Source organism: Telmatherina bonti (assembly GCF_933228915.1).
Source record: "Telmatherina bonti genome assembly, chromosome: 19".
Classification (NCBI taxonomy): Eukaryota; Metazoa; Chordata; class Actinopteri; order Atheriniformes; family Telmatherinidae; genus Telmatherina; species Telmatherina bonti.
The window spans coordinates 32,706,480-32,728,394 of NC_136617.1; the positions used below are offsets into that span (position 1 = coordinate 32,706,480).

At 38.5% G+C, this 21,915-nt stretch overlaps 1 protein-coding gene across 1 annotated transcript in view; it reads left to right on the top strand.

Annotated features, from left to right (window-relative positions):
* Positions 1–2,093: 2,093 nt before the first annotated feature.
* The window catches only part of glcci1a (glucocorticoid induced 1a), a gene marked incomplete at its 5' end in the record, with an annotated part of 29,382 nt that continues 9,560 nt past the window's right edge, over positions 2,094–21,915 (top strand). Inside the window, 4 exons of the mRNA XM_079258784.1 lie at positions 2,094–2,121; positions 3,828–4,128; positions 19,294–19,429; positions 21,267–21,356. Coding sequence (XP_079114910.1) covers positions 2,094–2,121; positions 3,828–4,128; positions 19,294–19,429; positions 21,267–21,356 — 555 coding nt within the window. The remainder of the gene's footprint in view (positions 2,122–3,827; positions 4,129–19,293; positions 19,430–21,266; positions 21,357–21,915) is intronic.

Consider the following 21,915-nt stretch of genomic DNA (forward strand, 5'->3'; position numbering starts at 1 on the left):
GATTTTTGGTTTGTTTTGATTCACCCTGCACTTCAATGGACCCAACCACCAGGACAGTATCCTGCCGTTACATCAACTGTCCACTGGGGGTGCTGGTGCACAACTACTGACCAAGAAGAAGAAAGCCGGTGTTCTGTGGAAACATGTGTCCTTGTTGAAACGTGTTACTGCAGGTTGAATTTACGGGTTTATCAGTGGATCTGTGCTAACCCATCAGAACGAAAAAACTGCACGTATTTTAATACAATTCACAGTTTTGTGTGATCAGAAATAGTTTAGTAGTTTAAAGATAATTAGTCAGCATATTTGTATGTTAATTTTTAATCTAACTTTACGACCGTATTGGTACGGTCTTAAGATGTAACTTCACGAGCATGTAAAAACTTCGAATAACAGGATTTATCGACAGTATAAATTAATCCGTCACAATAGCTTAGTCCAAGTATGCTACCTCATATTTCGGAAGTTAAGGTGCTTCAACCTCTTAAATGAATAATGTTTCTATTATTTGCCCTTTTTTTTTTTTTTTTTTTTTTTACTGTTGAAATGAAAATTATTTAAGTACAGGCCGATGTTTTCTATGAAAACATGCAAAATATTAATGTTAAAGTTATTATTTTACAAACTACAGCTGACGGGAATTTGTCAACGTGGAGGTACAGTTGTTAGATACAGCCTTGAGGGTTGCATGGTGTGAGGGACCAAGCTGGCGAAGGAAGAGGAACACAGGTGACTTCAAAAGAAAGGGGTTTTATTTGCCCAAACAATATAAATGAATTAGGCCTTTAAAAGAGGTCAACTAAGCAAAACCTAAATCAAAGTCTGAAAATAACTAAACTAACAGATTATGGAACATAATCAACATAACACAAAAACATACTGACCTGACAAACAACAAACAAAGGAGAACTTAAATACTGGCTGATCAGACCAGTTACAAAACATATGGGGTAACACATTAAACATACTAACAAACTAGACAAAGAAACAGAACCTAACTGTTAGCTTAATTATTCTTAACAAAACTACTAACAAAAGGTAAACCCAAACTACTCAAAAGTGGGAAAGAAAATGAATAAACATTTGAAGAAACTAAACTAAACTTTTAATCTCCCCCTCTTAAGATGAGGTCTTCCCAAAGGCCCGCGGCTCTTCCTGTTCACTGGCTTCCCACCTGTGCACACTCCTGCCCCCCAATGCCCAAGCTAATCCCTTCAGCACCAGTAAAAAGAAACAAGATTAACCAAAACGCAAACCATTGAAAATACAGTGGGTCCTTAATGTGCATGCTAACAAAAAGAAACCAAAGCATTTAAGCTAAGTTTAAATATAAAGAAAACTAACAATGTGGTGCTTTTACCGCCTTTATATGTGTGGCCATTGGTCTGGCCATCACACATGGATTTACAGACGTGTCCTTACCACACCTGCAAATGGCGTTTTCATGTACAGGGGGTTAGCGAGGATGTGATAAGCGGCTGTGGTGTTCTGCATCAGCCCGTCTTTCCTGATTAGAAGTATCGCCGGCGTTGTTCCGATATGTTGATTCAGCATGCCTAAAGCCACATGACCACCCTAACCGGGGCTTTGTTACGTCAGGTGTGCCTCAGACCTGGGTTTCGGTAGCATTTCAGCTACGATTTACTACAGGAATTACTCGGTTATGTCTTCTGTATTACTATCAAGTTACTACGCTGTTATTACATTATCACTGTGCTGTAATACAAAGTACTAGCAGAGTTTCACATGACAACTTTACAAATACAGTAACGCAGTCACTATTCCAGCTGTTTTCCTACTTTCACTGTTTAAAAACAAGAGTCACCTTCAAAAAGCTTCAGCCATTCATTACAGATTAGTTACTTTAAGTTACATCGTCATCTGATGTCACCAAAGTACGCAAACAACAACACCAGACTGCGAACATTTGAGACAAGCAGGCAGCCGTATAGCTGTGAAGTCCAGTCGGCGCTTCCCAGCCAGCAGGTGGCGCTCTTTGACTGGATCGAAGGCTTTAAAGCAGCGAGTCGATTTCACAGCAGATGTGTCAAAGTAATTCAGTGCTTCGCGAAGCTTCGGTTTATCATGGCTAGATGGGTGTGCAGAGCAGCAAGACAGCAGGTAAGTGGCTGGAGAAGTTTCCTGAGATGAGTGAGGTGGACTGAGAGTTTTCCAACCAAACGGGATTTAAAAGACCAGGATCAGGTTCAGAATCCTGGAAACAGTCGATTAAAAGAACATCAATCCATGTTTATATACCTGCTTTTTACAATGCAGGTTGGAGCTCATCACACTCAGCTACTGGGCTGTAACAGGACCTCACAGTCCTAACGGAGTATGTTGCTGTCAGGTTAACAATTTAAAGCACAACCATAAAGAAAATTATGTATATTTTTCTATCTGAAGTCTTTATTTTGTCCTCTAACAAATTTTAAATAATAAATCCCAAAATAATCTTTGTATATTTACTGTTTATTACTGTTTCAAAGTTATTGTAGTGCATCATTGCATTATAATTGCATCCACCAGGGGGCAGAAAACAAGTCTCAGATTGAGTACAAGAAGGTTTTCAGACAAGTTTTTACCATGAAGTGATACAAAGTTTCAGAAAATGTCTCAGATAAGATGCATATGGTACCAAAGTTTAAGCAACAGTTTGAGTTCAGTAAATAATACTAAATTAACATTTTAACTAGTCTTACCAGATCTGTAACACAACTATTGAAAGAAAGATTATTTAATTCTTTCAACTGTTTATTTACAGAACTAATAAAAGTAAATCAAGTCCAGACAAGTTGTTCAGATGAACCTGGTGACCACTGCATTGGTCACGTCTTCTGCGTAACCTATTGATCATTTCTATTAGGGCTCTGACAATGTGCTTTTTCGATTCAATTACAATTTTTTTGTTTTATTTAAAATGTGTCCTTTTAATTACAGCTCTTGTGTGTGAGAATTTAACTGACGACTGAACATGATCACTAAGCCTTTGACGATACGTTTTTGTCCCAATTTGATTCTGATTTCTTTGGTGCTGATTCTATTTATATTGCAATTTTCACAATTCTTCATTATTGCTGATTTTTGCAGATTAAAAGCAAAATAAATGTATAAAACTTTTTTTTGCTCGTCATTTTTTTTCTTGATATCAATGAGGAAAAAACAACCCACTAGCCAGACCATCATTCTGCTGCTATAATGCCCAAGAAGACAAGTAAAAAGATCAATAAAAATGACAAAAATTTTCTAATGGGATCATTTTATTTGTTTGAAAAAAAAAAATCTATTTTTTTAACAACAAAAAAAAAGTGATTTTAAAATTGTGAAGCAAAAAAAATCCCGATTTTTGATTTTTTTAATTCGATTTTCCCACCCCTAATCTATATTGTTTTTAATCTACAAAAATCAGCAATATCGAAGAATTTTGAAAATCGCAATTTAAATTGAATCGGCGCCCAAAAAAAAAAAATCGCAAATGAATTAAATCAGGACAAAAGCCACAGCCCTAATGTTTAGATTTTTCTTGTCTTTCCTTCCAGCAGTGGACAGAACTTGGAAATATGTCATGAAACATGTCAGAAATGCTAAAAACATATTTTGTTCTTAAAATCTGCTTATATATTTAAAGGTGGAGTATGTAAGATTGTCAATATTTTCAAAATAAATTAACTAATAAAATAATAAATAACAGTAAAATGTTTTTTTGTGTTGAGAAACCTAAATTGTTCAGTAAGACTGTGGATTATTAAACAAGATTTGAGTAGTTTTACCACTTTTAATGACAACATAAAGATGAGCTGGAAGTGACTGGAGATGTCAGCGGCCAGGCAGCGCATCACAACAGCGCCTGCAGCCCAGCGGCTCCCCTCCAGCCTGCAGCTCCATCTGCAACACCACCACCCCGGTCCGATTGCATCCTGTCCGCGCTACCGTGCCGTACCTGCTGCTGGGTGGAAACCAGCACAGCCCAACCCGCTACGCTTCCTCCTCCTCCCCTGCAGCCGGGAGCAACACAGGACCGACGACGTCCAGTTGCTCCAGCACCGCCAACCCGGGTGGAAGCGGCTCGGAGGGCAAGCTGGTCCCCAGGCAGAGGCTTTCACCTCGGCTCCTCTTCTCCGCTCAGAGGTAACCTCGTCTCATAATGTTGATCATATTTCCCAAACACACATTCATTGTCGTTCACATTGGTGCTATGCTAAGTGGCGTTCTCAGCGAATTCCATTTAAAAAACAAGTAATTCCATAAAGCTTCTATTTTTTTTATCATTATAAGTAAATAAAAGAACGAGATCCGACGAATTTTCCGAAAAACTACACTTAACCTTTTATTCGGCGTATGTAAGATCAACTGTCGACGAGTAGATGATAATAAAACAACAACTTTAGCTAAATTTCCCAGAATTCGCTGCCGAGCGCCACGTTGTGTTTTTGTGAGTCAAGCTAATGTCAGAAACGCGTGAAGCTATTTAAATGCTAAACTTTAATAAAAGTTGTCATAGTTTTATCAATTACAATGAAGCCGAATTGTAAAGTGACCTTTAGTTATTTAGTAAAAGACTACATCATGTTTTAAATCCAACACATTTATTCTAGCAGCACAGAAAACCTTAAATTGATATGATTTTCCTAGCGAGATTCAGCCGGCCGAAACACAGGAGCGCTGCACTTAATATAGCGATGCGCTAAGCTAGTTGGCTAGCTGTCTAATTAGGTCATAATACATGAGGGATCGTGCTTGATGCTAAAAACATCGAGCTGACACGTCAACCGATGCTACATTTCTTGCAGTCAAGCTCCAGTTGTATGCATATTTGCAGTAGTATTTTAGTACACCGCAGATTAGGATGTTTTTAAACGGAATAACAGGCTAATTCAGTAGTCATCCCTGCATGTTGTCAACATCATGCCCATGATTTGCTAAATATTGTTGCTGCTTGGATGTGTGTGAAGAGATGGTGCAGCTGCTGTTGATGATAAACATGGGAAAGATAAGCTATATTCTCAGAAACTGCTGTTGACATTTACCGAGTATGATTAATTTCTTCCGTTTCACGCTGATTAGTGCCAGTAATATGAAAGAAAAACAAACAAAAAAGCGACATCAGCTGGTAGGTTTGTGGCTCCTGTGGTTACATTTTGGGCCTAGTAGCCATTGAGACATAAACAGATGCAGGCCAGCTTCTGAAACCACATGCTTGCATAAAAATCTCATCAAATTTCCATAAATTAGTTGTTTAAATATGTTTGTCTGCATTGATTATGATGGCATTGATCTGGCCGGCCAGCTTGCTTTATGTGTCATAGCTGGTGCTTATGTATGATACCCTAAACCTCACTGCTTCCTCTTCTGGACGGGGATGTGACGCGCTTTCATGTGCACTTGACTCTGCATCTTTGCCTTCTTAGATTTCATTGCTGGTTGCAGAGGCATGTCCAGTATGGTTTTATGGGGTGGCCAAGGTGGAGCGTGCCTCCAGCCTAAATGGCACTAACGGTGGTATTTTGGACTGTTTCCAGCAACCAGTAAACAGACAGCAGGCACTGGTTTTAATGACATTTGCTAAACAATGGCAGTGGGAATGTGAAGCAGTGAGGAGGCTGCTGTTATCACTGTCTGATGATAGATAAATGAACCAGTTAAACTTCTTTATTACATCTTAATTCACTTCATCTCTGAAGAAGCTTTTTTTGTTGATAGGATATTAATGTATGCGTAACAAAATGTAATGGTTTCTGGACTTTTCTCATCTGTGTTCTTTAACCTTTTCAGGTTAATGGTTTTGGATTTTTGAACGATTTTTGTGCTTTTAGCAACAGGTTCAAGCTTTTAAGCTTTCTCATTGCTCTGTCAAACACATCTACCTCCTCGCCACAGGGGGCGCTGCATCAGCAATTACCGAAGCATGAGCAGAGAGAAACAAGGAACAAGACTAATTTTACATAAATGATGAAAAAGCATACAAATAAATTTATATATACCCTACAGATGATTCCTGATTGTTCCATAACATTTGTTTGGATTGATGCTCCAGGCTCGTCAATCATTGACTCGCTGTATCCTTAGACCCCCAGATTGGGAGCTTTTATAAACGTTGTTGTCTTTAGCTCCTTTTATGATCTCCTTTCACTTGCTCATGCTTGGTAAATGATTCATATTTTATCTTTTCCCTTAGTTTACCACCAGCAGAGTTTCATACTCACGAAAGAATCAGCATGATTCCCGTTTCCCTGTGTTTTCCAGTGGTTCCAGTCCATTAGATATCTTGCATGGGAAATAATAAAGCAAATTGACTTTGTGTAGCACAATTCAACGACAGGGCGATTCAGAGTCCTTTACAGACACAAACAGAAACAAACAACAAGCATTTTTAAAATGTAAACCAACAGAGACTGATGTGGTGCACTTTCTTGGTGTTCGTTGGGACTGGAGCAGAGTTCGGAATGAGCTGCTGGAGTCTAATGGAGATTTTAGGAAGACCTGTAAGGACACTTATTTATTTACAGACTAAAGATGAAAGCGTGGACTACTCTTTCCAAGTCCTGCTGTGACATCAGATCTTTTACCCTTCATATATTCCTAAGGCATGTGTGTTTTTCCAAATTTAGGTCTGAGTCAATCAGTAGACCTAGATTTCTGTCCTGGTTGGTGGTTTTTAGGTCCGAGTCCCTCACTACACCCAAATTTCTTCTCTGGTTGGTGGTTTTTAGGTCTGAGTCCCTCACTACACCTAAATTTCTTCTCTGGTTGGTGGTTTTTAGGTCTGAGTCCATCAGTACACCCATATTTCTGGTCTGGTTGGTCGTGCTTAGGTTTGAGTCCCTCACTACACCCAAATTTCTTCTCTGGTTGGTGGTTTTTAGGTCTGAGTCCATCAGTACACCCAAATTTCTGGCCTGGTTGGTGGTTTTTAGGTCTGAGTCCATCAGTACATCCATATTTCTGGTCTGGTTGGTCGTTCTTAGGTTTGAGTCCCTCACTACACCCAAATTTCTTCTCTGGTTGGTGGTTTTTAGGTCTGAGTCCATCACTACACCCAAATTTCTGGTCTGGCTGATGGTTTTTAGGTCCAAGTCCATCACTACACCCAGATTTCTGGCCTTGTTGGTGGTTTTTAGGTCCGGATCCATCACTACACCCAGATTTCTGGTGTGGTTGGTGGTTTTTAGGTTTGAGTCCCTCACTACACCCAGATATCTTCTCTGGTTGGTGGTTTTTAGGTCTGAGTCCATCAGTACACCCATATTTCTGGTCTGGTTGGTCGTTCTTAGGTTTGAGTCCCTCACTACACCCAAATTTCTTCTCTGGTTGGTGGTTTTTAGGTCTGAGTCCATCAGTACACCCATATTTCTGGTCTGGTTGGTCGTTCTTAGGTTTGAGTCCCTCACTACACCCAAATTTCTTCTCTGGTTGGTGGTTTTTAGGTCTGAGTCCATCACTACACCCATATTTCTGGTCTGGCTGGTGGTTTTTAGGTCCAAGTCCATCACTACACCCAAATTTCTGGCCTGGTTGGTGGTTTTCGGTCCGAGTTCCTCAGTACACCCAGATCTCTTCACTTGTTGGTGGTTTTTAGGTCTGAGTCCATCAGTACACCCAAATTTCTGGCCTGACTGGTGGTTTTTAGGTCTGAGTCCAGCACTACACCTAGATTTCTGGCCTGGCTGGTGGTTTTTTTTATTTGGAGAACGCTCAGGAACATCCAGTCATTAATCTCCTTGATCCATTTACCAAGACCCTGTACAGGACCTCGGTCTCCTGGTGACATTGTAATACAAATCTGTGTGTCATCTGCGTAACTGTAGTGTTTTTTTTTATGACCTGTGCCAGTGGGATCATGCAAATGTTAAACAAAAGATGCCCCAGGATGGAAGCTTAGTGAACTCCACATGTAATTCTTGTCTGCTCAGATATGTTACATCTTCGCCGACAAGGTCACTTCAAACAAAGTGCCTTCTGTTCTCTAAGTACGTTTTGAACCAGTTTAGTACAGTGCCTGTGAGGTCCACCCAGCTCTCCAGCTGTTTTAGTGATGTTTATGCCTTTCAGGAGCGTGACATTGTTACACATTCTACTCTGTTGCTCCCATTGTGAGTACCAAACCCTGATTTTCTCTGACTGGAATGCTGCTTTATTCCTGCTAAAATGAGGCTGATGTAATGCAAGGGCTCATGGATAATTCTTATTACAATCTATAAGAACAGAGAAGATACAAAAAAATAAAACATCTGTTATTGGATGTGTTCTGTACATCTGCACATAAAGTTTTTCAACAACTGACAGCGGCCGACTAACCACCAGATATTTCTTTCCACAACATTTACATATACCTGACATAACTTGTCTTCAAATGCAGGAGAAAGTCTGAGCGTTTTTAAAGTACAGATGGTGATTTCGCGGTTTCAAAGCTGGCTGGCTTCTCAAGGACAAGAAACTTGTTACTGCAGATGATATCCAAGCTAAGCTAACAGCTGCTACTTCTGCAGCAAGATTTTCATATTATATGCTGATAAAATGTGTATGTTGCACACAAGGTGTCTGTTTTTGTACAAGACATTAAACCCAGTTAAAAGTGGCTAAAGCTAGCTCTGCTAGCTTACACTGAGACTCACCTGAAAGAAAATATAAACCACACAGACGCTACTTCAGTTAGCCTTCCTGATCACTGAAAGCATCTCTGACAACATTTTTCTTTTGGTAATCAATAGAAAGAATTGTTAGGGTGTTTTTATCTTGTTGTCACACTCAACTGTACAGCATATAGACGGCATTTCCGACAACCTGAGGCGTCGCTGTGACACCAGATACCGCTGTAGGTGCTCAGTATGGCTGCAGCTAGAGTTTGAGTGCAGTGAAGTGTGTCTGGACCATCACTTGCCATTTGTCTATGTACATTGTGGTCAGCTGTGTCAAATGCACCATGGAGGTCCAGTTCTTCAACGTCTTGAAGAACTTTGGTTTGAGCAGTCTCAGTACTATGGCTGCTGTGTATTATTGACACATTTTCTAGTATGAAAACAAACGAGTTGGGATAGCAGCCAGGAGTAGCTGCTAAGCTCTTGCAGCACGACTTCTCACACTGCAGAGCTGCCAAATGTGTTGAGTGGTGGAGGCCAAGGCTCTGCTGCTGCACAGATTGTAGCTGAAGAGCTGAAACACAAAATTTCTCACCAGCATTTTTCATTTTCAGTGTTTTATTATAAATATAGTATTTGTCTAAATAAAAAGTTCTGTTTAATTCAGACTAAAATGGAGCAAAATTGAGCTCAAATACTTAATGACCAACGCATTACGGTCCATTGTCTTGTCATAAACCGCATATGAAAGATGGATGGAGCCTCTGGTGGTTAAAAGTGAAGCCCATGCGGAAGTTCATAAAACTGCAGTTCCCCCTTCATCCACTAGGGGCTGCAAACAGAGCAAATCCACATACACTCCCATGTTAAAAAGACCAACTTCACAGTAGAAATAAACATGTTTACAGCCTGGTTCAAAAATCCATTTTAGGTTTAATAGGTCAGGTTTACCTTCATGACAACTGTGGGGGGAGTGAATTTTTTTCTAACTCGCCCGTTTAAAAGTAATTTAATCTCAAAGTTCGGCATATTTAGAGGCGTATCCTTTTGATTGACAGGTACCCGATCTCCCGCTTCAAGTAAGAAGAGCGTAGAACAACCACGGTTTTTAGCCGGTTAACAGCGTGACTTAGCTTTAGCCCGCTTACCTCCGTTAGCTGGTTAGCTTCTGTTATCTCCAGGTTAGCTCGGTTAGCTCTTAGCTACAGGCAGTTCAGAGTTCGCTAGATGTCAATCATCCACCATGACACCCACAGCCCTCCTCTCAGCTCCACCTCTTTGCCCATATATATATATATATTCCGACACGCATGTCCCTGCCAAGATGGCGACGGTAGGAACCGCCCACCGAGCTTCAATTCAGCTCTTTAGAAACATACGGGTGACGTCACGGAGGTAGAACAACGTGACTTAGCTTTAGCAAATCCTCAGGGATCTGGATGGTTCATAACAAACCGGATGATCTTGAATGGATTTTGACCCTAAACCATTCAGTGTTTTCTTAATTAATTGACAAACAGGAAACCGACATAAAGATCTGAGGACTGAGTTCTATGATCCATGTTCCTGGTCTTAGTGAGGACTGGAGCAGCAGTGCTGGACTACCTGTCTGATAGACCTTGTAGTGCCAGCGTTTGGTCTACTTAAGATGACATCGGTCCTTTAATCTTCCAGATGTTTTGAAGCGATAACCATGCGACTTCACAGTCGTCGTGACCCTACGATGCCGCATGTATCATATTTAACAGTTTCTGAGACCTTTTGCATTATTTTATGGTAAAAACGTGACTCCAGGTCCCGTTGGACACCATGTAACACTTGTTTTCTGATCCTTGGTGGATGCAATAATAATAAACACTAAATATACACATATATTTTAATCATTTCTTTTTGTCCGAAGGGCCAAAAAACACCAGATTAAAAGGGTTGATGTGATGCTGAAATTCATGTCTGACTCCAGACTATTCCCAGATTTCTGGCTTGCTTTTTGGTTTCTTACTTTTGAGCTAGAAATTTGCTGTTGTTTTTTTTGCTTGTTTGTTTTTTTTTTTTTTTTTTTAACCCTGTTTTTGTTTTAAAAGGCCAGACAAATGACTGGAATAGTCTTTTTCACCCTTGGTTTATCTTATGTGTCATGGACTTTCTGAACGTTGTTGCTGTTGAAATTCATCTGATTCAGCTGTTTTAGCTTCTTGGTTGGAAAACTTGTGTGAACAGCGATAGTTCAACGGATCTTTTCATGAGAAAAGCTGGTTAAGATTTACCGTCTTTTTACGTCTCAGGTCGCATCATGAAAATTCCTACTTAAAGTTAGTCTCATATGAAAGACATCGTTCTTTAACCTTTATCACACTGCATAAAAAAGACGGTTTTTCCTTATAAAACTGCCTTCTGCCTTATAAAACATAAAAAAAACATGCCTAACTGTTTCAAAAGCAACACAACTCGATCGTCCTGCTCTGTCCCCGTTTGCATCTTTTACTTGGTCTGCATACTGATTCGTCTGGTGGACAAACAGAGCGATGATCTCTTCAATGAAGAATAGCTCAAACAGTTCCCCTTCATCATTGTCTTCTAAATGTGGCTCTCCAGGTTCACGAACAGTAAACTGTGTTACTGTATTATGACTGTCGAGCGCTTGCAAAAATCGGGTGCATGAATGCGCCGGCAGTGTGTTGAAGGTTAAAGGAGAAACAAATGTACTGAAGCTGTTTTCATCTCATATCTCAGAGTCATGGAGAGTCAAACCATCCTCCAGCGTTGACACAGAGGTGATGATGATGCATTAACTTATAGCCATTTAATTCTGTACACTCGGATGCAACACCTGTGAAACAGTCCTTTAAATAGAGCATCCTGAATAATGAATGATCCTCGGAAGTTAGGATTCCTCCTGCGGTTTGGCATTGCGAGACGACTCCAACTCCTGCCAGATGACCTCGTACAAACTGTCATGGGGTGGATGCTGAGGTGTGGACCCAAATGCAGACCAGACAGGCGGAATCTACAGGATTTATTCATCACAGGGACTAACTCAAACATAATGAACCCGCAAAACACAACAGAACTGAGGGCTAGATAAATACTGACAACTACAAACAAGAACATACTAACAAGAACAAAGGCTACACAGGAAACAGGGAAAAACTACAACATAAAACAGGAACCTGAAACAAGGAAACATCACATCATAACACAAACTTTTCCAGCTAGAGCGAACTGACAGATTCCTGATGGGCTCGTAGCTTCTGTAACTACCTCGCACACAACGCGGATGCCTGGGGGTCTGATGATTCTCTGAAAATACTGATGCACTGTTCATAGAAACCATTATCTGTCCCCAACATCATAGTTACATCCTGTTGTCATGGAGCCAGAAAGCAGCAGACGCTGCTGCAAACAGAGAAAATGATATGTGCTTATGACAGAAAAAGATGCTAGACTTGTCGATGGTTGCTTTGTCTTTAGAGTTGCTAGAACCATCTAAAAAAAATCACTAATCAAACTCTAGTGCTACGTCTTTAATGGTCTACCATGTGCTTCAGTATAATCTGTGTACCAGAAAATTGTGCACCGATTAAACATTCTGCAGTTTTAACATTTTTTTTTTCATGAAAGAAAGAAACATTGAGATTTCGGGAGAAAGTTGGAAAAAATTTAAAAGTTGGACAAACACTGTTGAAGAGTGTTTTATGGCGCTAGTTGGAGTGGAAATCAAAAACGCAATACTTCATTGTTCCAACTAAAACATCAAAATACAGGAAAGATCTGACCAGTGCTGGAGGGGCTGTGGCCAATTACACAAATATTCTGGGACTGTCCCATAATAAGAGAATATTGGGACAATGGAAGGAAAAAGATTTTAAATATTTGTAAGGAAAAAAATTTATTTAGAATTACAAATATTCTTATACAGTGTTATTATACCAAAAACTGTATCAACTAAAAATAGGAAAATTATTCAAATTCTTATTACAGTAGCAAAAAGGGTAATGACAATTTCCTGGCTAAAACCACATCCTCCTAGCATAGACATCTGTTGGGAAAGGGTAACAGACGGGATGGGAATGGAAACAGTAACAAGTAACAAGACTATGATTCAAAATGGAGGCATTTCAAGAAATTTGTTCACCTGTATTGTAGGAAATATCCATCCATCCATCCATCCATCCATCTTCTGCCGCTTATCCGGTATCGGGTCGCAGGGACAGCAGCCTAAGCAGGGAAGCCCAGACTTCCCTCTCCCCAGCCACATTTGCCAACTCTGCGGGGGCGATCCCAAGGCGTTCCCAGGCCAGCCGGGAGATATAATCCCTCCAGTGTGTCCTGGGTCTTCCCCGGGGTCTCCTCCCAGAGGGACGTGCTTGGAACACCTCATCAGGGAGGTCCAGGAGGCATCCTGACCAGATGCCCGAGCCACCTCAACTGGTTCCTCTTGATGCGGAGGAGCAGCGGCTCTACTCTGTTCTCTTCCCAGGTGACCGAGCTCCTCCCCCTATCTCTCAGGGAGATCTACAATCCCTTAGAGATTGTAAGAAATAGGAAAAAAAAAACCCTGGAACTTATTTAATTTTAATATGTGTAAACATTAGTACTATTTTATTCCGTTATATTTCTAAATTGTGTTTAATTTTTTATTTATTTATTTTTTTTTATTTAGGTTTGCATGTTCATGTTAATGGATATGTGTTTGTGTGTATATGTCTGGGTGTGTATATATATATATATATATATATATATGTATGTATGTATATATATATATATATATATATATATGTGTGTATGTATGTATGTATGTATGTATATATATATATATATATATATATGTATGTATGTATGAGTCGTATTTTATCTTCACATGGATTAAATATTCCTTATAGGTTTTATCGTCAATGCTTTTCAATGTCAACTTTCAGAATAAATCCATTGAAGGAAACGGTTCATCAGGACATTTACTGCTTTAAACAGCACTGATAGCCGGTAGCTAACGGTACTTCATTACTGATTTGGCCTCCTTTTACAAAATGTTTACATCCTTTTTTCCAGCACAGCTTCACCTCTAGAGTCAAACCATTATTTTTACTTATGTATTTATTTATGTCATATATGTATGAGGGTCAGTGACGTATAAAGTTTTTCAACATGTCAATTTTAAAATACCAAAAAATAAAAATATTTTTTTTACAATTGTTTCAATACAAAAATCAGTTTCAGTACAAAAATCAATGTTGCCCTTAGAAATGAAGGAATTTCAGTGTTTTTTCATACGGATGATTTGCCAGTGGCCTTAAAAAAATGTCATGTGGTGCGACCGTCATTTTCTTCTAAATTAATAATTTTCTCAACATACTTCATAGCTTTTTTCCCCATTTTCAGTCATGTCAAGTGCATAGAATTAAAGTCAACAATGATTTCATATTTTAGCTCTATAATGTCACAGTCATGAAAATAAATGTAGCTGACTTCAACTCTTTTCTGTAAATTGCACAATGCTGATAAAAATGTTTTTAAAATACCTTTAACTTCAGCATATTGTATCAATTATTAATGTTTTAGTTAAGGAAATGAAATATTTTAGTTTGGATTTAATGTATTTATTTTTCATATTGGTTGCAGCACATGATAGGTGGTCGCACCAAATGAACTGAAGACCTTGTATAATTAAAAATCTAATTAAAAAGACAAGAAATATTAACAGGCAAAGTTAATATTTAAACCAGATTTTATTAAGATTTCAAACATGAACATTAACACAAACATTTAATTCCAAAAGAAGTAATTCCAAAGAAGCATAGTACTGTGTGAAGTGTGCACATGTTTCAATTCAGAAACATATAAAAATCAAATTGTGTGTGTCTGTGTGTGCATACTGGCACAAGTACCGCTGACCCAAGGCCTCTTTGAACTTTGCCCAATTCTCACATGGACAACCTGAACACTAACATTTAATTTCATTTCATAAACAGATAACAGATATGATTTTGTGTGTGTGTGTGTGTGTGCACGTGTACATGTGGACGTAAGCATATGTCACGCTAACCCCAGGCCTCTTTGAACTTTGCCCAGTCTTGGCTGGTCAACTTCGAGTAGCGTGAGGTTGCTGGCTCAGGTTCTGCAATGTAGTAATGTAAAATATCTGGCACTTGTGGCCCCAGGAACAAGTTTTTTTTTCTCCTGACTGCCGCATGGTGGTAACTTGTACTTCCTCTCCTACAACCTGAAGGACCTGGCCAACATAGGGAAGTTCATCATAGGTGACAATGACAAACTTCCCATTCAAGTCTTGAAGAGGTTGTTGCTTTGGTTGCTCGGGAGTGCTTAAAGGGTCGTCGGTGGTGTCCCTCAAATCAACTTTCACTGGCCGATAACATGGGCACATTATCTGTAATATATTGTATTGTTATATGAATTGGTATGTATGAATATATTGTAATACAATATATTACAATAATGTAATATAGTGTCATTCCATAAATCTCTAGTCTATTTTTATTTTAGACAACTATTAGATGACAGTGAATATTTTAATGAAAAAAATTCCTCTGGGTAATGAGAACCACACAGAAATATGTCCTGCAAGTTACTTTATTTATTGTTTTCAATTTTTGAAAGATTTGAACACATCTTTCTTTTCTCCTGGCGAGGTACTCTGCTCTCACTGCAGGGTCAGAGTTGACACACACTTTTTATTTTGCTTGGCAGTGGCTTCTGGTGAGATGAATTAAAATGAGTTAATAATAAATGGATATTAACTGCATAATTACCAAAGTGTAATGGCATGTTTTTCATGTTTTTTCTTATTCCGTACGAAGATCAACTAACGATGACTTCTGAAATACTAGCAAAATCACGGATATCTTAAAAAATTCAAATACTAAAAATTAAGTACATAAAGTTTATCAATCATCTACTGAATACCATGACCACAAAAGCTGCCAATTCAGGACATATATCTATGATGGAAAACGATCTGCAGTGGTTGCACCACATGACATTTTCAAGTTGAGCTAAATCTTAATGAGACAGGATTAGCCACATATACAAAGTTAGCTAGTTTCTCATAAAAGGCCATTCTGAAATTTGTAATAAAAATATATATTTCTGGAAAAAGCTTTAATTTAGTCTGTTTTTTTAGGTCATACCACATGATATCCAAATGTGGCAACTCCATTACATTCTCTTTTTTTTTTTTTTTTTTTTTTTTAAATTGAAAGAGTCACAAACCTTCTTTTTGCTTTCCCAGCTCTGTGACAAAATGAGGGATGATGCCACTTCCTGCCTTGAGTAGATTCCAAAATAAAAGTTCCCAAAGTGGACATTTCTTGGTGGTCGCACCACATGACATTTAATGAAATGGATACTGTTGGACAAAGTTTGTTTGTATATTATGAGAGAAATATAACTGCAAAAGCACTGCAATTTTGCACAGGAATACAAAACACTTCATGCCAAATAGGGAAGAAAATATATTGTAATAGATTTAGATTAATTTAAAAGAAGTTTTCATAGCATCAGACATGGTTGGACAGTCGTAACACTTAAAGTACAGAAAATTACAAATAACTCCTGATTTTTTTTAACATTTGAAGTGACTACATATATAGGAGAGACACTACATATAGATTGTATAATTTTGTCTGTTTAAATCTTTTTATAATTAAAAAAAAAAACCCATCTGGACAGAATAATTAGGCGTCATGTCATTGACCCACGAACACATCAGGGCCCCAAAAATACACAAAATATCTCATTTAAATAGGAAAAAAGTAGAATAAATACCCATAAACACTTCTTTTATTCTGCTTTTAGTAAAAATAAAACGTGGAAGTTTGTTTTCTTCTAACAATTAAAATGTCTGAAAAGATGTCTGGAATTCCTCTAAATCAGTTTTGCATTACTGCTTTCCAGTTTTCTCCTGTAAAATGTTCAGTTTCTGATTAGCAGTAGCTTCAGGCTTTGCTTTAAAGAAGGAGTGGGCCGACTTTGTATTGTTAGCATTGTTGTAGCTGTCACAAACTTCAGGAGGAACCGACGAAGCCGAACTGAAACGTGTGATTCGATGGAATCTGACTGGTAAAAAGCCAAAAGCTGCTAGCGTATGTAACATCAAACCACAGCTCAGCGCTGGGCCTTCTTCAGTGGTCTGCAGGTAGCTGCTTACTGGTTCCTGCAGTCACATATAACACAGACAGGAAGTAGAAGGTTTTTATCAGGTTGAGCTGTGCTTGTTCTTCTAAATAAATCTCTTTGTCTGAACTAAATATCCTGTATATTAATCATTCTCATCATTTTACAACCTCAGATAAAACCAGAATTTCCAGAATGATTTCCAAATCTCACCACCTCATATTTTTATTCCCAGATTCCGATGCAGAAACAGACTTTTTTTTTTTATCATTTCAGGGAAAATATCAGCTGATTGTGAATCTGATGGCTGTAAACGTTGTTCCAGGATGATGTTTAGCATCGTTAGCATCTCCTCCTCTTCTTCTAACATCTGTCTGTAAACATCTGGGAGGAGATCTGCTGGATTCCAGCTGTTCTACTGGACCTTGTTGCTGGATTTCTGCGCCTCTTGATGCTCCAGATGTGTTGGTACTGGTGTAAGGGCTGGACTGCAGCAGACCAGTTCTCCTGCTTCCCCATGCTGCTGTGATGGATTAGCTGAAGTTGTTCTGATGATCCAGAAAGATGGACTGAAGTGACATTAAGTTAGCTTGTTGGCAGCTGGTGAACACAGCTGGATGGCAAATTTGTGCTGTTCAGACTGCATGAAAACATCACACGAGTTAAAAAAAAAAATCAGATCTGGGTCGCGTTTGCTTGCAGTACAAATGCAGCCACTGTATTGGCTCTGTGATGGACTTGGAGACATGTCCAGGGTGTCCCTTGCCTCTCCTAGCAGCAGCCAGGATAGGCTCCCTGCAACCCTGCATTAGAATAAGGATGGATGGGAAGGTGACCTGTGTTTCTGTGCAAAGAACAGAGTAGAGTAAAGTAGAGCGAAGGTGTACCATGCATTAGAAATGACTTTTGTAGACATATTTATGTCTCTGTCCCGAAGTGCTTGACCTTCCTTTTTATAAACTATTTACATTAGATTAGTCAAACACTGCAGAATCAGAACAATTTATCTGATTGCAATTCTTCCATGTTGAAGTCGCCGTTTAACTTCCTGACCTTAAAACGCTGCACTTCTGACTTGTTTTAATGGCATTCTGACATGTACATATCTGCAGCGTCCTGATGCAGAGGAACATCCTGTTTTCAGCCCAAAGCGTCGTTTTCCAGCACAGCATCACATGCCAGCAACTAGATATCAACATAATTGTTTTTAACGCGCGTCATGCCTGATTCATGAGATAAACTGAAGAAAAAAGATTAACAGAGTGAGAGAAAAGGAGAACTGAAGAAAGGGACAGAACAAGAGATTAGATGAGTCAACTTCAGACTGACTTTTACCAGCTGGAGAGACCTTAGAGAAGAGACAGGAGGAAGATGGATGCTGTTTTTTAGGGTGAAAATCTGACAGTTAAATAGTGTTGCTTTTTTTAAACAACCGATTCTTCCTGGGCTTGTTTTTTTTCTCTTTCATTTCCCACAGTGCGTAGATGTCTAAAAAGAGGAGGGGGGTGACAATCGAGCAGATCGCTGCAAGAATGTGACCACCTTTAATACGCCCACAGATTTGATTGCAGTTTGTGTGACGACTCAGAAGAAAGGAAAACTTTTGAAATTTAGCATACGATCTTATCCACATACGAAAGTGGAACAAAAACAGACATTGCGGTTTTCTTTGTACTCCAACGGTATATTAAGAGCTGACACAAACAACACTTTGTTATATTTCACTCCTGACGATGATGAATGACCTGCACGGATCTGACCTCGTTCTACAAACGTTACAAGTATTGTTTTTGTCTGTATGTCGAGTAATTCTTGTTTTCTTTCATCACTTCCTTTTATTGTGTGGATCCTGATTCCTTCTATCATATGCAAACTGCAGGAAGTGACTTTTTGTTATAGTCCGCTTCCTTTATTTTAAGACAAAGGTTGGTTTTTTGGCATTGGCGATAAACAAACCTGAAGAACACGGCTTTGGTGTCTGTTAATGAGCTGAAAAGATGGAGTGAAAAGAGATATTCTTCCCGGGATTTGAGGCTTTTTTACCTTTGTGAGCTACTTAAGACTGTTAGAATAATTCGGCCAAGTCTAATTTAGTCCCATGAGTGTACCTGTAATCCTTTGGATTTGTAGCTGGTGGCCCAGCTTTCCGCCATGTTTAATTCTCTATTGTTGGAGTCGAGGCCAAAGCAGATGGATTACTACTGGAATATTGATCCAGAGGCGTCATGACAACACACGTGGGATTGGCAGCAACATCATCATTTACTTTCAGGTATCCCTCCTAGGAAACATGATGCTGAATCTGGACTAAGGACTGTTAAGTAAAGCACAAAATAAACATGAATACACCAGATGACCACTGAAGCGCCTCACTGTTACCTTGCTAACAAGGCTAACTGGCTGCCAAACAAACAAACATCTGAGTATTAATCGCACGGTTTTCTAGAAACTGGAGAGAAGTACTTCCACAGCCACTAGCAAAGAGAAGAAAACCAAGCAACAGGTTGCCGCATCAGGTCTCGTCTATGTCTAAGCATGTCTTCCTACCCGAGTCTTACACATCTTCTCCTTCTTCGTTTCATCTGTGCAGCAGAAAAGTCCCAGCTGGTCCGGAGCTCAGGGGTCATATTGCGATCTTCACAATCAACGGACCCTACCTCACCGGGCAGTGGCCTCGGGACCCCCATGTAGATCACTCCTCTTGTATGAAAGATAAATCCACACAGGTGAGCACAATCTACAAAGATTTTCATCTTTATGTTTAACTCATAAGTTTGCAAAGCAAAGTTAATGCATTAATGTTAACGTAAAGCCCTTTTAACGGTGTTAGCTCAACGCACCAGGGTCTGCGTAGTTTCAGGAAGTGATGCGGACATGAGGTTGTGGTTTTAAAGCACAGACGGACAGAATGGACACTTTAGCTTTAAAGCTCTAAAAGGTCGTATTATTAACTGCTGTTGAAGGGACTTGAGTTACCGCCCCTCGTCTCACACACACACACACAGCAGATGCATAGAGCTGCCCTCACTTCTTCTCTAAAGACAGTCCGTGAAGGATAACGTCTGTTATGACCATAGACCCTAGATGAAAGCTTGGGCGGAGCCTCCGGCAGTTAAAAGTGAAGCCTAAGTGCCAAAAACTGCAGTTCCCCCTTCATCCACTAGGGGCTCCAAAACACAGTGATTTCCCACCAGTTTAAACCAGTTTAAACTCTGGGCGGGACTTTAAGATATACATTACAGAAAAATTAGCATGTAAAATAAATTAGCACATTTAATCACAGAATGCGGAACGTTTGTCAATACACAGTTTCCATAAATACCGATAAAACTGATACACACAACTAGTGAGTCTTTTCAAATAAAAAATGACTATTGACAACTCCAGCAACTTTTTCTAGTGATATTAGAGACTTCTGGTGAGTAACGTGAAAGCAGGTATTGTTTACTGTCCTCCGTTAGCGGCAGGCCAGGAAAAAATTCTCTTTTTTACTGGTCTGTATGTAAAAACAATTAAATGTAATTTTCCAGACATCAATGGAACCAGAGTTTGCATTAATGTTGCGATTAAAACATAATTAATTAAAAACCCTGTAGTTGATTAATTATTTTTATTCACATCCTTCCCCGGGTTTAAACATCATCTGACAGCTGCCAAGTCGCTTTGCATTTTCAGCTTATTTTTGACAATTTTTTATTAATGACAGAAAAGTAGTGAAAAGGGAGACTATATTACATACTATAATTAGGAACTCATTAGCATAAATATGAATTCCATTACATGACAGGGAACTCATTAGCATAAATGTAAACTTTAGTACATTGCAGGGAACTCATTAGCATATATATGAATTCTATTACATAGTAGGGAACTCAACATAAATATGAACTCTATGACATCCTCAGGAACTCATAAGCTTACATATATATATATATATATATATATATATATATATATATATATATATATATATACATATATATATACATATATATATACATATATATATATATATATATATATATATATATATATATATATATATATGTGTATATATATATATATATGTGTATGTGTGTGTGTGTGTGTGTATATATATGTGTGTGTGTGTATATATATATATATATATATATATATATATATATATACACACACATATATATATACACACACACATATATAGATATATATATATATATATGTATGTATATATATATATACACACATATATACACATATATATATATATATATATATATATATATATATATATATATATGTATGTATATATATATATACACACATATATACACATATATATATATATATATATATATATATATATATATATATATATATATATATATACATATATATATATATATATATATATATATATATATATAAACTCTGTTACATCATAGGGAACTCGTTAGTATAAATATGAACTCTAATAAATTATAAGGAACTCATTAGCATAAATATAAACGCTATTACATCATAGGGAATTAGCCTAAAAATTCACATTTATATCATTAAATATTTTCTTCATGTTCCTACAAGACTTCTGGATGTTGGAGTGACAGACGTGGAAACACGAGGAGCTCACACCAGTGCTCTGCATCCTGGAGCAGCACCGACCAGCTCAAAGAGGTACGACAACCCCGACTCATCAGAACACATATGTTTTCCAAGTGACCTTGATTTCTGCCACATTTCATCCTGCTGTTGTCACGGAGGGGCTTTTAACACGCCATCCTGCCCATCGAAACGTGAATCCATGCTACCCTTCGCTCTGTTTCACTGCTGGATCTTTGTGTTGTAAAATAAGCTGATTTCATTTCATCTATATTTTATGTATTCTAATAGAACAGCATGTTTAATCCACTTTGAGTTTGTGGTTATAGAAGATGCCTTCACAGTGAAAACATTCATTCAAACTGTGAAGGCGTCTAACCTGTAAATATATTCACAGTTTCACGCTGCCTCTGCAGCAGTTATCATCTTTAGACTACATGTTGAAAACACAACAGTGTGACTCTGATAGGGGTCGCACCGACTGACTGACTCGCCTGTGAACTTAGCCTGAGGTAGGATGTTTCAACAAGGTAGCATGTTTCAACACAACACCAGGCACGGTTTGTTTACATCAAACACACGTAGCAACGATGCTATAAAAACGTCAAGTCATGTTTCCAGGAGCAGAAACGAC